The sequence below is a fragment of the Sphaerodactylus townsendi genome, linkage group LG14 (genome assembly GCF_021028975.2).
Source record: "Sphaerodactylus townsendi isolate TG3544 linkage group LG14, MPM_Stown_v2.3, whole genome shotgun sequence".
NCBI lineage: Eukaryota > Metazoa > Chordata > Lepidosauria > Squamata > Sphaerodactylidae > Sphaerodactylus > Sphaerodactylus townsendi.
The window spans coordinates 27,969,973-27,983,308 of record NC_059438.1 but is presented as its reverse complement, the minus strand read 5'-3'; the positions used below and the strand labels follow the sequence as shown (position 1 = coordinate 27,983,308).

The following is a 13,336-nucleotide window of genomic DNA, read 5'->3' as shown; positions in this document are numbered from 1 at the left end:
TTTTTGCTCGGTGTACTGCAAGTTGAGCAATAATGATCTTTTTATTGTATTTGAAATTCTTGGCACTGGTTTTATGCCTAATAAAGGTTTTGGTATAACATTTTCTTTTAAATTTTCCGGCCCCACTGCCTCCCACCCCATCTATCATGCTTCTGTTTACAGCAAGTTCCTCGCATTCAGAGATGTGTGAGCCCTAGGGATCGAGCTGGTGGCGATGCACCAGTGATGTAATTCTGTTCCGTAACTAAGTTATACACGGAACAGAATTAATCCACATTATTCTTATTGGAATATTGGTAGCAACAGAATGTTTCCATGTGTTCAGGGTGTGTGTGATTTTTTCCCAATTCCCCCTTCCTGTGGCACATGCCTAATTCCTCCCCATTCAAGCTGTGGTTGGAGGTCTCCCATCCCCCAGGACAGTATTTTGGGCTGTAGCAGAAGAGGGGTGATAGGGAAGTTCCATTTAACCCAAATGCAGCCCATTCATCTGTAACCCTAGCAGGGCCTGCAGCTGTGCCTTTTCTTCAAGATCCCTGCATGCCCTCCAGAAAGGTCATGTGATCCACTTTTGATGGAATAGTTTTGATCCACTATTGCCCCCAGCACTTGCATGCTCTCTTTATCCCTTCAGTTCTCTTCTGTCGATCTGGACCAGACGCTGTTTCAACCATTCCCATCAGAAGTGATTTTCCAGAATTTTGCCCCTTGCGAGATCTATGAAGTGCCACTGATTCTGCGGAACAATGACAAGGTAGGCCACGTTGACCATGTGGTGGTGAGATGGCAGGGAGTGGATGTTGTGCATCTCAGCTACCAAGCATTCCTGGGATTCCACAAATCGCTGCCTTCACTAATGTAAGAGGAAAGCCAAAGCAATTGTCACTACAGAATAAATACTGCTTACTGGCAACCTTTTTTGGGTGCTTGTATCCTGTCTCTCCTCTTCAGGTATAGTGGGTGATTGCTGAGCGATCTCAGGGAAGGGAAGGCGGTGCATCATAGTTCTGATTTGACTCAGTTGCTGTTGCTTTGGTCTTGATGGTTGCAAATTTGCACTCTTGTTTCTGTCTAAGGGCTTTGAATTTTAGAGCCATTTTCTCCACACCAATCACCACCAAGTGGGTCCAGCTAGTCTATGATATAGTATAACTTTGTTAGTTGGCATCCATAGGGAATCAGAGGTACCGGTTAACTAACTGATTTACAAAGCTTTTACCTGATGGCAGCAGTGGAAGGGACTGTGAGTCCTGACATGGCACCCTCCCCCTTAGTGTTATGGTTTAATTGCTGGTTCCAAGCTGGCAATGTGCAGTGGTGGGATCCAAAAATTTTAGTAACAGATTCCCATGGTGGTGGGATTCAAACTGTGGCGTAGCGCCAATGGGGCTGGGTGGGGCATTCCGGGGGCGGAGTGCGGCATTCTGGGGGCGGGGCATTCCTGGGCGGGGCTGTAGCAAGGACGCAGCTGCTGCGCTGGTCCTTGGGCGGGAAACGAATGCATGCAGGCGCAGGCTGCCATGCATGCCGGTGCACCTCCTGCTAGACTGCTTCAAGTTCTGCGCGCTACTGCTGAGAGGAGGGGCGTAACTAAGGCAAAAATCACGCGGCAAAATCACCAATTAGTAACCCCCTCTTGGCACACACAAATAATTAGTAACCTACTCTTGGGAACCTGTGAGAACCTGCTGGATCCCACCTCTGGCAGCGTGGTTTACAGGACCTGGGCATGCTGATTAACCAAGTGTTCTGGTTAAGTGAGTCAGCTAACTGGTTTTACAGTAGTTAATAAGAACCCCAAACTAACAGACTCATTCAGAGGTGAGAATATCCCCATCTGCAAAGTTTTTCCATCAATGCAAACAAAATTACAATAACAGTAACAGGCTTCACTCATATTTACTGGCTGTGTTTTGGTTATTCTATCATGGGTGGGCAGTGTTAAGATCACTTGCATTCTTCAAGCAGGAAGGTTTGGGTTGGATGGTTCTTTTTAATGATGCTTGCAAAGACAGCAATGCCTGAGTGAATCCTTCAGGTTGACATTCAACTTGTTTGGAGGACAAGGTATCCCAGGAGGGCTTTATAGAACAAAAGCCAAACTGGGGGGCAACTGATGTTGAGAAGCTCCACCTTCCATGCTGCCATTAGAAATTTAATGAATGAATGAATAGTTATCCTGCTGATTTCCCTAGTCTGCTTTGTGGAGATGCACAATGGCTAAGCAAAGCTACCTGTTTGTGGGATAGTGGACAGCTGGTTATCACCTAAAAGCAGACCCAAACCGAGAGAGTCTTTGTTTTGCAACTGCATCATTTTTTCCTTGGGGGGGGGGGGGCATGCTGCTTTGTGTTCACATTTCTTTTCTTCTCCTGAACATCGGGGACGTCCTACAATCAAGGTTTTTTGGGGGGGCTTCTCTTCCATCTAGGAACTTTTTTGTTACTATTGAGGTTCTTCCTCCTTTCCTTAGCTTTCAAGGGATCTTTCTCCTTCTCTGTTCCTTGGTTACTTGGAGCTCCTTAAGAACAGAGGCCAGCAAAGTACACCAGTTTTCCCACGTTCTCTCCACAAAACCCAAAGCTTGAGGACTCTCAGTAGTTCTTTTTCAGACTGGGTTTTCAGCCAAGGCACTGTGCTGCCTACTGCTTGTCTAACTTGAGGGATAGCAGTCATATGGCATTCTGTGATCTTTATGCCCTTTGCCCATCAGGTGGTAGATTTCTTTCATCATTCAGAAATGACTTCCTTGCCCTGCAGCCATGACCTCTTTGAGGTTTTCCTCGAGCATATTAGCTTTGGCCTGGCAAAGTTTCAGCTGTTACTCAAGTGAGCAGCTGGGCCTTTGGTTCTCTTTTGCTGTTCGTCCCAAACAGACAATCTTAGATTTTGCATATTTATTTCGGGCTAATCAACACCAGTGCCATGATAATTTTCCTCAAAGTTTCTCTGTGCTGAGCAAAGCAGAAATTATTTGTTGAAGCTGTTTGGGCTACAGTTATGCTCTTGGGTGACACATTTTCAGGCTGGTTGAAAAATATGTCCATCCCTTCTGAACTGGATTTACAAAGTCATACTGTTACCACATGCAATCAAAATATGTGTCTACCATGTAAATATGGCACATTTCCATGTTGGAGCCAGTCTCTCAGTACAATAGCCTAAGTATAAGGAAGAAACACTGCTTCCAGTTTCTCTTGCTCAGTGGTGTAGCTGTTAAAAGCAGGTGTACTCTAATCTGGAGGAACCGGGTTTGAAGAAGAAGAAGAACAAGAACAAGAACAAGAAGAACAAGAACAAGAACAACTAGAACAACTAGAACAACTAGAACAAGAACAACTAGAAGAAGAAGAAGAAGAAGAAGAAGAAGAAGAAGAAGAAGAAGAAGAAGAAGAAGAAGAAGAAGCAGGAGGAGGAGGAGGAGGAGGAGGAGGAGGAGTTTGGATTTATACCCCACCTTTCTCTCCTGTAAGGAGACTCTAGGTGGCTTACAAGCTCCTTTCCCTTCCTCTCCCCACAACAGACACCTTGTGAGATATGTGGGGTTGAGAGAGTTCGGAAGAACTGTGACTAGCCCAAGGTCACCCAACAGGAATGTAGGAGTGAAGAAACATACCTGGTTCACCAGAAAAACCTCTACCACTCAGGTGTAGGAGTGGGGAATCAAACCCGATTCTCCAGATTAGAATCCACCTGCTCTTAACCACTACACCATGCAGTGGTGGCATTCAGAACAGCCTGTGGGATGCTGCTTCTTCCACAAGATGCTTTTCAGTTCACCAGCTGCACCCCCAGTTGTCTTTGCAGTGCCTCCCACTCCTTAAAACAACTCCATGGCCTTTTGAACAGGGACTGGCTTATTTGCCTTTCTACCCCTCTGGCTGTCACCTTTTCCTTTCGTATCCTGTCCACTCAACCATAAACCATTATTGCCAGGACTGGTCTCTTCTACTCTCTGCACTGTGGTTCCTTCTAAGTGCTTAATAAAGAATTGATAGCAAGGTATGCAGGAAACTTAGCAGGCAGATGTGGCAATCTAGCAGACGAGTCTAAGGGCTGGCTGGACTGAAGCGGAACGGCATCCGAAAACCTGCCTGAACTTAAAACACATAAAGCTGCATTACACTGAATCAGACCGTTGGTGTATCAAAATCATCCTTGTCTGTCTCCTTTTTAAAGTAATGAACCTGGACCCTTCTGCGTGCAATGCAAACGCTCTGCAACTGAGCCACAGCCAATTCTTTCTTCTTGCATTCTAGTAAAACCATTTGCAGCCTAGCAATCCTAGGCATCTGATAAGATTGGGCTATCCTGGACTATCTCAGGGTAACATAGTAAATACAATGATTACCCCCCCACACACACACACCTATTGGGCCACTTTAAAACAATTAATTTATTAATAATGTTAATAATACAAAGAGGAAAGACCAGAGGCATAGCTATGTTTACCCACTGTAGCAAAAATAAACAGCAGCCTGGTTGTATCATAATAACTAACAAGTTTTTATTCTAGATAGGTTTTAGAGGGACAAAATGCATTTCATTTACTGGACGTAGTTGGTCCTTACTAGGTAGACCTTTAAATATGAGCTTATGAAGATTTTTCTTTTTAATCATCATGGTCAAAAGACCGTGAAATTCAAAAATTAAAGGTGATGCTTGATATAAAATTCAAATGTAACGAGTGAAAGTATGGAGAGGGACTCTTCACAATGGCCATAATGGGCAATAATACTATTTCTCTACTTTTGCTAAGGGAGTTAATGCCTTTGATTAAGGTGATTAACACCCCTGATGGCAGGCAGGTTCCCAAGTCCTTGTTAAGCCCTTGAGGAGATGGTTTCAAATTTCTCGATGATTCTAATTCAGCAGTCTCATGTTCCCTTTAAAGTTCTTTTGCAGGGGGACAGCGACTTTCATAGCAGCTCCCACGGTTTTCTGGGAGAATGAAACGTTATCCTGCTGACTTCTGAATATTAGCCTTCTTAATGTCAGATTGACATCCAAGCTGATGATATATGAGTAATATCATGAAGCCCTGTGGGTATGGTGACAAGAGCTGGCACTGGTGCTAGTTGCACTATTTGCTCCCTGGGCAGTTATGATATACGGGTGCAGCTATGTAGCTGTTTTAGATAGAGGAGGCAGGTAAAGGCCTACTGCTCAAGGCCATAGAGAGAGGAACGATCATTATCCTGGATCGGCTCTGGATCATCGGTGAGGCACTGGAGCAGTCAGAGCCAGGGGCTGTGGGTGATGATGCATTTCCTTCCCTTTAGGGCCAGCCTTGTCCTGCAAGCAACCTGGTAATTGTTATTTCTATTTTTTTTTTTTGTCGTCAAGTTGCAGTCGACTTAAGGCAGCCCCCCTCGTGGAATTTTCAAGGCAAGAGACAAACAGAGGAAAACAATGTAAACTGCTTGCGTCCCCATTGAGAAGAAATACAGGGCACAAATGCAGAAAACGAAACCTGCTGTTCCATCTCTGTGTTTAAAGCTGCTTTATGTTAAGTTACCCCATTGGTTCTCTTGCTCAGAATTGCCTGCTCTGACTGGCAGCAGCTCTCCACCTTCCCAGCATCTGCTGTCTCAGATGATCCTTTAACTGGAGATTCCAAGGACTGGACCTTGAGCTCTCTACCTACAACACAGATCTTCCGCCACTGATAGCGCCTTCCTGCCTGCACAACCTACTGCACCTTGGGATCTCCCTGTTAAAATGCAGATTTCTTGTGGCAAGGATCCTGATGCAAGTCAGGGCTGTGGCATGTGGGAATTTCCGCAGCCTGAATGCGCCCAAAGAAGCTGCTGTTTGCCTGTTAGGTGTCAAGATCCACTTGACCAGACACTGCAGACACTTGTAGGAGTACAAAGGTATCTTTATTGCAGGCAGAAAGACAGATCAGGAACAGCTAAAAGGAAGCTCTGCCTGACACGTAGAGCTTTCTCCAATATAAGCAACACTCCCTTCCCCCTCCCATGGAAGCACAGACACAGTTATGAGAACCGAAAACATTTGGCCTTCATGAGGCCAGCACCAGCAACAGTTAGATAAGGCACCTGGCTACAAGCAAGTACAAGAATTCACACAAAGCAAAAACTCCCCACCCCCACAAAAAGCAGTCTTGACATTAGGGAACCTCACATATAGGTGATCTGCATACTTAAGTTTCCTAAACAGGCAAATGGCAGCTCTGGATGGTTGGCAAGAGAGCACTGGGGTGGGGGGGGTGGGGGTTGAGCTCCTCTGCCTGTGTGCTCCACATGGTGTTTTCCCAACCTGAAGTTTTAACAGTTATTATGGGGTATTGTGGATTGTATTTTGAAGGATTTTATTGGACATAAATATAGATATTTAAAATACGGGGCATAAATATATATATTTTTAAATATGCAAGATTCTTTGAGATTCAGCAATGACGCAGGACATAAATTGCGTACATGCATAGCATTCATTTTTCTTGTGTTTGTGTTTTCTGCAGATTCCCAGGCTGGTGAAAGTGGTCCTGCAGAGTTCACCCTATTTTCAAGTCATTAGTCCTAATAACGTGTGCAACAAAGTTGCACCTGGCATGCCATCTACATTTCGCATCCTCTTCACTCCGGAGGAGAACAAGGTATCATCTCTTCTAGCAGAGAAACAGCAGTGTCTGTTTTTAACACTGTGGACCCCATGCAAGGTGGCGAGAGAACAGAGCCACCTGAGGCTTGATTCACAAAGTCCCCCGCCATCAGTGGAACGTGTTTTGGGAATTCTATGCTTGGAACTTAATTCCCAGGCATAGGAAACATGATTTGGATTAGAACTGATGAGAGAGGGTTTAAGCCTTTGCCCATGCCATTTTCCAGACCGAAAACAGACCTGGAAAGCCACTATTTGCTGCATCAAGGAAACATTAACAACAGCAAAGACCTTTATTAGGCATAAGTCATAAAAGCAATAGTTACGACAGAACAGATTAAGTTTCCCTTATAAGCAGAACCTGCAACAAATATTGGGCTGTGTTCCCTAGCATCCAAGGATCATTGCCATTAAGTAATTTAACAATATCAGCATCAGGGGAGCTAAACGACTCATATTTTGAACAATGGAACAGGATGCGTTAAAGCGTTTCGATACGCATTTGACAATGTGGGCCTCTTCTGTCCGACAAGGGAGCATTCCCATAGCGACCCTGTAGCAAGGCTGGAAGGTAAACATTGCATCTGGCTCTGGTAAGGATCCATCGTTGCCTAGGATCTGTAATATGCACTAAGTATGTGGCCATTTTTCCAGCCATTAAGTTGATACCCAAGTACAAAGGGGAGCATGTTGTTCTTGCTTGGCTCATTAAAAATTGCTGCATCAAGGAAACATGCATGCTGCCTGCCAGTACATGTACGTTTCTGTCTCTGTCAGTGGGGCAAACAGAGGATCCCTGGGACCATTCCAGGTCAGGAAGCTGTCATGATGGAGAAAGGCTTAATCCCCTTCTTGCAGTATCCTGCAGTCCTGATCTTATGAGTGCCTGAGAATTAAATTCCATGTGTGGAACTCCTAGAACATGTCTGTTACACTGGACTTATTAGAAGGTGGACAGGAAGAATTTGTAACATGTAAATTGGTCCTTAGTGTGGGTCTGATATGGCTGTTTGGGTGACCAGCAGCCCTGCCTGTGTGTTGTCCTATGATCTCTCTTTGACTTCTCTATGAAATTCCTACGAAGGAATCACCAAACCAGTCTCCAAACCAGAGCAGCAGTGGCGTAGTGGTTAAGAGCAGGTGTACTCTAATCTGGAGGAACTGTCTTTGATTCCCCGCTCTGCCACTTAAGCTGTGGAGGCTTATCTGGGGAATTCAGATTAGCTTGTGCACTCCAACACATGCCAGCTGGGTGACCTTGGGCTAGTCACAGTTCTTCCGAGCTCTCTCAGCCCCACCTACCTCACAGAATGTTTGTTGTGAGGGGTGGGGAAGGGAAAGGAGTTTGTAAGCCCCTTTGAGTCTCCTACAGGAGAGAAAGGGGGGTATAAATCCAACCCTTCTTCTCTTCTTCTTCTCTTCTTTGTTCTCAAAGGCAGTTCACTCTCTTGTCAGGCCTACCCCTCTCTTTCCACCCAGCTTCCCCGTGGCCTCCTCAGTATCCCCTCATGGTGACCTCCTTCTTGGTTCCCTTATTATGGCTATTTGTTCCCACTTCCCAAAACTTTGGGACATTTCAGAGCAGTGTCGGATAGGTTTTCTTTGGACGAGAGAACACGAGCAACTGTACCAGTTTTTAAATTTGCTTTATTTCCAAGTGTAAGAAACAGAGGCAAAAAGACACTCCTCCTGGGCAGCAGACCTGCTAGCCCAGACCAGATCCATGGAGAGAAAGATTCAATTCATCTTTTTCTTTCTGCCCAGGATTATTTGCATGAGGTGACCTGCATTACCGAAAGGGAAAAATTTATTGTGCCTATCCGAGCCATTGGAGCCAGGGGCATTCTGGACTTCCCTGACCAGCTGAATTTCTCTACCTGCCCTGTCAAGTACAACACACAGAAAACGCTGCTGGTTCGCAACATTGGGAACCGAGAAGCCCGCTATCAGATCACTACGAAGAGGTAAGAAGGGGGTTCTTTTGCCTAGGCCAGAAATCCTATGAATAGTGTGTTGTGGTTTTTCCAGGTTGTATGGCTGTGTTCCAGTAGCATTTTCTCCCGACGTTTTGCCTGCATCTGTGGCTGGCATCTTCAGAGGAAGACGCCAGCCACAGATGCAGGCGAAACGTCAGGAAAAAATGGCCATAGAACCTGGAACATCAGGAACACAGCCATACAACCTGGAAAAACCACAACACAATAGTGATTCCGGCCGTGAAAGCCTTCGACAGAATCCTATGAATATTGAAACAGAAGTGAGCAATAGCCTAGATTACTTGCTACAGAATGTCAAATAATGGTTTAAGCGAAGCAGATCATAAACTGGAGTTTTTACGGTGCAGGCTGTTACAGGATGTCGCCTTTGGTGCTTAATCATTGAGCAGCTAGAATTTGGGTCAGTCATGTAGAGCTGGAAATGGGCTGTCTGAAATGATGCAGGCTACATTAAACAAAAATACAGTCATAGGTTGAAAAAAGGCTCAGGATGCTGTGAATAGGTTTGAGCTCTTTTAATGTACGCAGGAGTGAGCCAGCATGGTATAGAGTTTGCAGTGTCAGACTAGGATCTGGGAACCCCAGATTTCAATCCCTGCTCTGCCTAGAAACTTCCTGGATGACCTTTAGTCAGTCACACATTCTCAGCCTTGACCCTGGCAAGTATTTGGATGGGAGACTTGCAAGGAATATCTTGAGGCAGTCAGTAGCAGACCATCTCTGAACCACTGTTGCCTTGTAAATCCTGTGGGGTCGCTATAAGTCAGCTGTGTCTTGATGACAAAAAAAAATGTATGCAGGTCTATGGTATTTTTGCCTTTTTCAATTTTAAAAATGTTCCACCCTGGATTTTCACTTTGGGGTATCCATGGTGCCTTGCCAAAATTAATGAAAGCTCAGTTAAAAGTCACAAGGTACAAAGCCAACACAGGTTGTCTGAACCCGTCTCTGAGATATGTACCAGTATTGAATGAAACTGTCTTAGTTACCAGGACAAATGACCAAGAGTGGGAGAGGTACGAATCTTGTTGATTCTCCTGAACTTTCAGTTGCTTCTGATAACATTGACTGTGGCATTTGTCAGGCCCCTGGACTGATCAATAACAAGACCTTGTGTTCAAGCGATATCCTTTATTGAAAAGGATATTGCTTAGCTGCATTTTGGAAGTTGCCTTGAGAATGTTTTATTAACAAATGGGAATATAACTTGTTTTTTTTAAAGAAACTATGCATATGTGTATGCATGTATGTATGTTGAAGCTCTATGTGTAGGAACTTTCCTGATTGCAATTCTGGTATCACAACTGGGGCTTAGAGTTGATTAGCAATGGAACAGACTGGGGTGCTGTCTGAAGATGCCAGCCACAGATGGAGGCGAAACGTCAGGAGAGAATGCTGCTAGAACATGGCCATACAGCCCGGAAACCAGACAGCACCCCAGTGATTCCGGCTGTGAAAGCCTTCGACAATACAATGGAACAGACTGTTATGCCTCTTTCCATCTTGCGCAGCTGAGCACCACTTTAGAAAAGAGGTATCTTTTACGTATCATGCACAGCCCTGAACACAATATTTATTTATTTAAGAGATTATGCTACTTCTCTAGAATCTTTCTGAAGTCAGCTTACACATAAAATAATTACACATTAACAGTATCAAAACAAAAGCCATTAAAGATAAACCAGGAACATAAAAATGGCATAAAATATCCAAAAAATAGACCAGAAGCAAACCATAAAACTGCTAAAAAGATAAAATCCCGAATTAAAGCCCGGGTGAAAAAGAAATGAATCTGGGATGTCCTCTCTCATTTCTCCAATTGCAGTCCCAACTGTCATTAAGAATTCTGAGCACACATAAAAATCTGAACTAAAAACAAAGGGAAAAAGCCTTGTAACAATCTTGTCTCAAAGTTGGACTCATTATAAATAGGATAGTTAAAAGGTATTATAGGAAGCTGTGAGGAACATTTCTCGTTAGAGAGAACACATCGTTCCTGTTTTAGGATCATGGCCAAAGAGTCACCCAAGCATGTGGTTCTCAAAGACTTTGATTTTGCAGTGAGGTGGCCTCTGCTCAGTGCTTTCTGAGGGCTCTGCGAGATCCCAACCCTCGTACCACACCAATTATATTTCTTGGGCTGCAGTGGGCGGCTAATGATTGGTCCAGCCAGGAAAAATAATGGCTTCCAGTCATCAAATGAAGAGGACAGGAACCAAAAAGAAAAGAAAAGAAAGAAAACTGCAACAACAGCAAAAAGAGAAAGAAGCGGCTGAAAAATCTATCATCAAGCTGGCATTCACAAACATGTTTTGATTGTTGTTACATAGCAAGTGTGGTATCGGCCAGTGGGTATTTGCTGGATGGCTGACTAATATAATTGGCATTAGTAGCTTTCCAGGGCAGCAAAAAAGATAACAGCGCCCAACGTAAGATGTTCTTGTGCCCAGCCAAAGTGGGGCTTTTCTCAAATAGCTTCATTTATAACAGCGCAGAACAGTTAGATCTGAGTCCAGTAGCACCTTGAAGATCAATGATCATTTCAGGGTCAAAGCTCCCTTCATCAGACAGAGGAGAAGAAGAAGTAAAGTAAAGTAAAAGCAGGTCTTTGAAGGTAAAAAAGAGCACTGAGGATTGCTTGTGGCTGCAAGTTGGGGCCAGTGCTGCTTGGCCAGGAAAATGCAGAAGGTAATGAGGAATGACATGATTTAAACAAAACTGAATTTCTGTTTAGGAAGACAAATTGACAGAAAGCAGAAGAAGAAAAGTTTTGATTTATATCCCCCTTTTCTCTCCTTTAAGGAGACTCAAGGTGGCTTACAATCTCCTTTCCCTTCCCCCCTCCCTTCAACAAACACCCTGTGAGGTGGGTGGGGCTGAGAGAGCTCGGAAGAACTGTGACTAGCCCAAGGTCACCCAGCTGGCATGTATTGGAGTGCACAAGCTAATCTGGTTCACCAGATAAACCTCCACAGCTCAAGTGGCAGAGCAGGGAATCAAACTTGTTTCCCCAGATTAGAGTGCACCTGCTCTTAACCACTACACCAAATATAGGGTTCATTTCTCTGTTTGGTGGTGGCCTGGTTGATTTACTTGGATCTCATCAGCTGGTCAGGAGCAAAAGAAAATGTGCTCAGGTCTCTTCTCCTTTGTTATGCAGCCCTTTCGCTGTTGAACCCTCCACTGGGACCCTTGGAGTTGAGGAGACCACACAGTTCACAGTTGAATTTCTGCCACAGGAGACGGGCAATCACTCTGAAGACCTGGTAGTGCATTACGACACAGGTGAGCACAGACTAACCAGATTTAGATGGGAGACTGCCAAAGAAGACTGGGGTTGTTATGCAGAGGAAGGCTGGAGTTGCCATGCAAAGGAAGGCAATGGCCAACCATCACTGGTTGTCTCTTGCCTTGGTCCTCGTGTCACCATGAATCTGTTGCAACTTGATTGTCTTTTTTCTCAGCTGCCTGAATTGCCCAGCTTAGCCTGAGCTTGTCAGGACTTGGAAGCTAAGTAGGACCAACCACAGTTAGTATTTGGATGGGAGGTCACTAAGGAAGTCAGTGGCAAGCTGCTTCTGCTTGTCTTTTGCTTGGAACTCCCCATGAAAGGTGTCCCAAATGTACCAGTACCATATATACTACAACTGATTAAAAAGCCAGCAAAAGTCATTCTAGTGGTTGGGGGGGGGAGGGGTTAGCACAAGGAGCTATATCACAGAAAATAACCCTTGTTGGTTGGTTGTTGCCTCTGCATTCACAGTAGCAGCGAGGGCACAACAGGAATTCCTCCACTGAGCATGGAGATTGCATGTGTTTTCAGCTGTGGGAAGAGATGACTCAACGGGACATCCTATCACTGGGCTGGGTGCTCCAGAGTCAATGATGCCTCAGCCCTTGGCAACCCCACTCTATCTGCCTTGCCACAAGGTCTTAGCTTGAGTGAGGCTTTGTGGGGTGTGCTTTGTGTGATATTGCCTTCAGATCCCATGGAGGCCATGTCTGCACTAAGGCATTGGCTCCCGGTAGAGTTCTGAATCATCTTCAAGGTGTTGGTGTTGACCTTTAAGGCCTTGTGCAGCCTGGGACCCTCGTATCTTCAAGACCGCATCACCCTATATGTTCCGGCACGGCCTCTTCGTTCAGTGGAGGCCAATCTATTAGTGGTCCCTGGCCCCTCAATGATGTGGCTGGCCTCCACGCGGGCCAGGGCCTTTACGGCTCTGGCCCCGGCCTGGTGGAACACCCTTCCTCCGGCTGTTAGGGCCCTGCGGGACCTCAATGAGTTCCGCAGGGCCTGTAAGACAGAGTTGTTCCGCCGGGCCTTTGGAGGGACCAGCCGCTGAAATGGTCCCCCCCCCGCCCCAGTTGGCTTTCCACATCTGGGCCTATCATCTATTGGGACTCGCCCCCACTCCCCCGGGGAGAATGTTAAAAATGGGGTTGGCTGGACGCCTCTACTATCATTACTATTATTGTTATCGCTGTTTTAAAGGGTTTAATAATCTATTTATAACTATATTTTATGCTGTACACGGCCCAGAGCCCTTCGGGGATGGGGCGGTATAAAAGTCCAACTAATTAATAAATAAATAAATAAATAAATAAATAAATAAATAAATAAATGAGGAGTCAAAGTGTGCTAGGCAACCACCTGCTTGCTAAGAGGAAAGAGCTATGTAGCATCTGTTTGTAAGGGTTCCTGTTCCCAAAAA

The 13,336-nt window shown here is 45.1% G+C and overlaps 1 protein-coding gene across 1 annotated transcript in view; it reads left to right on the top strand.

The window, feature by feature from the left end:
* Positions 1-13,336, top strand: part of HYDIN (HYDIN axonemal central pair apparatus protein) — a 187,323-nt gene that overhangs the window by 5,455 nt on the left and 168,532 nt on the right. The window contains exons 4-7 of the mRNA XM_048515341.1: positions 635-754; positions 6,485-6,619; positions 8,389-8,588; positions 11,782-11,906. Coding sequence (XP_048371298.1) covers positions 635-754; positions 6,485-6,619; positions 8,389-8,588; positions 11,782-11,906 — 580 coding nt within the window. The remainder of the gene's footprint in view (positions 1-634; positions 755-6,484; positions 6,620-8,388; positions 8,589-11,781; positions 11,907-13,336) is intronic.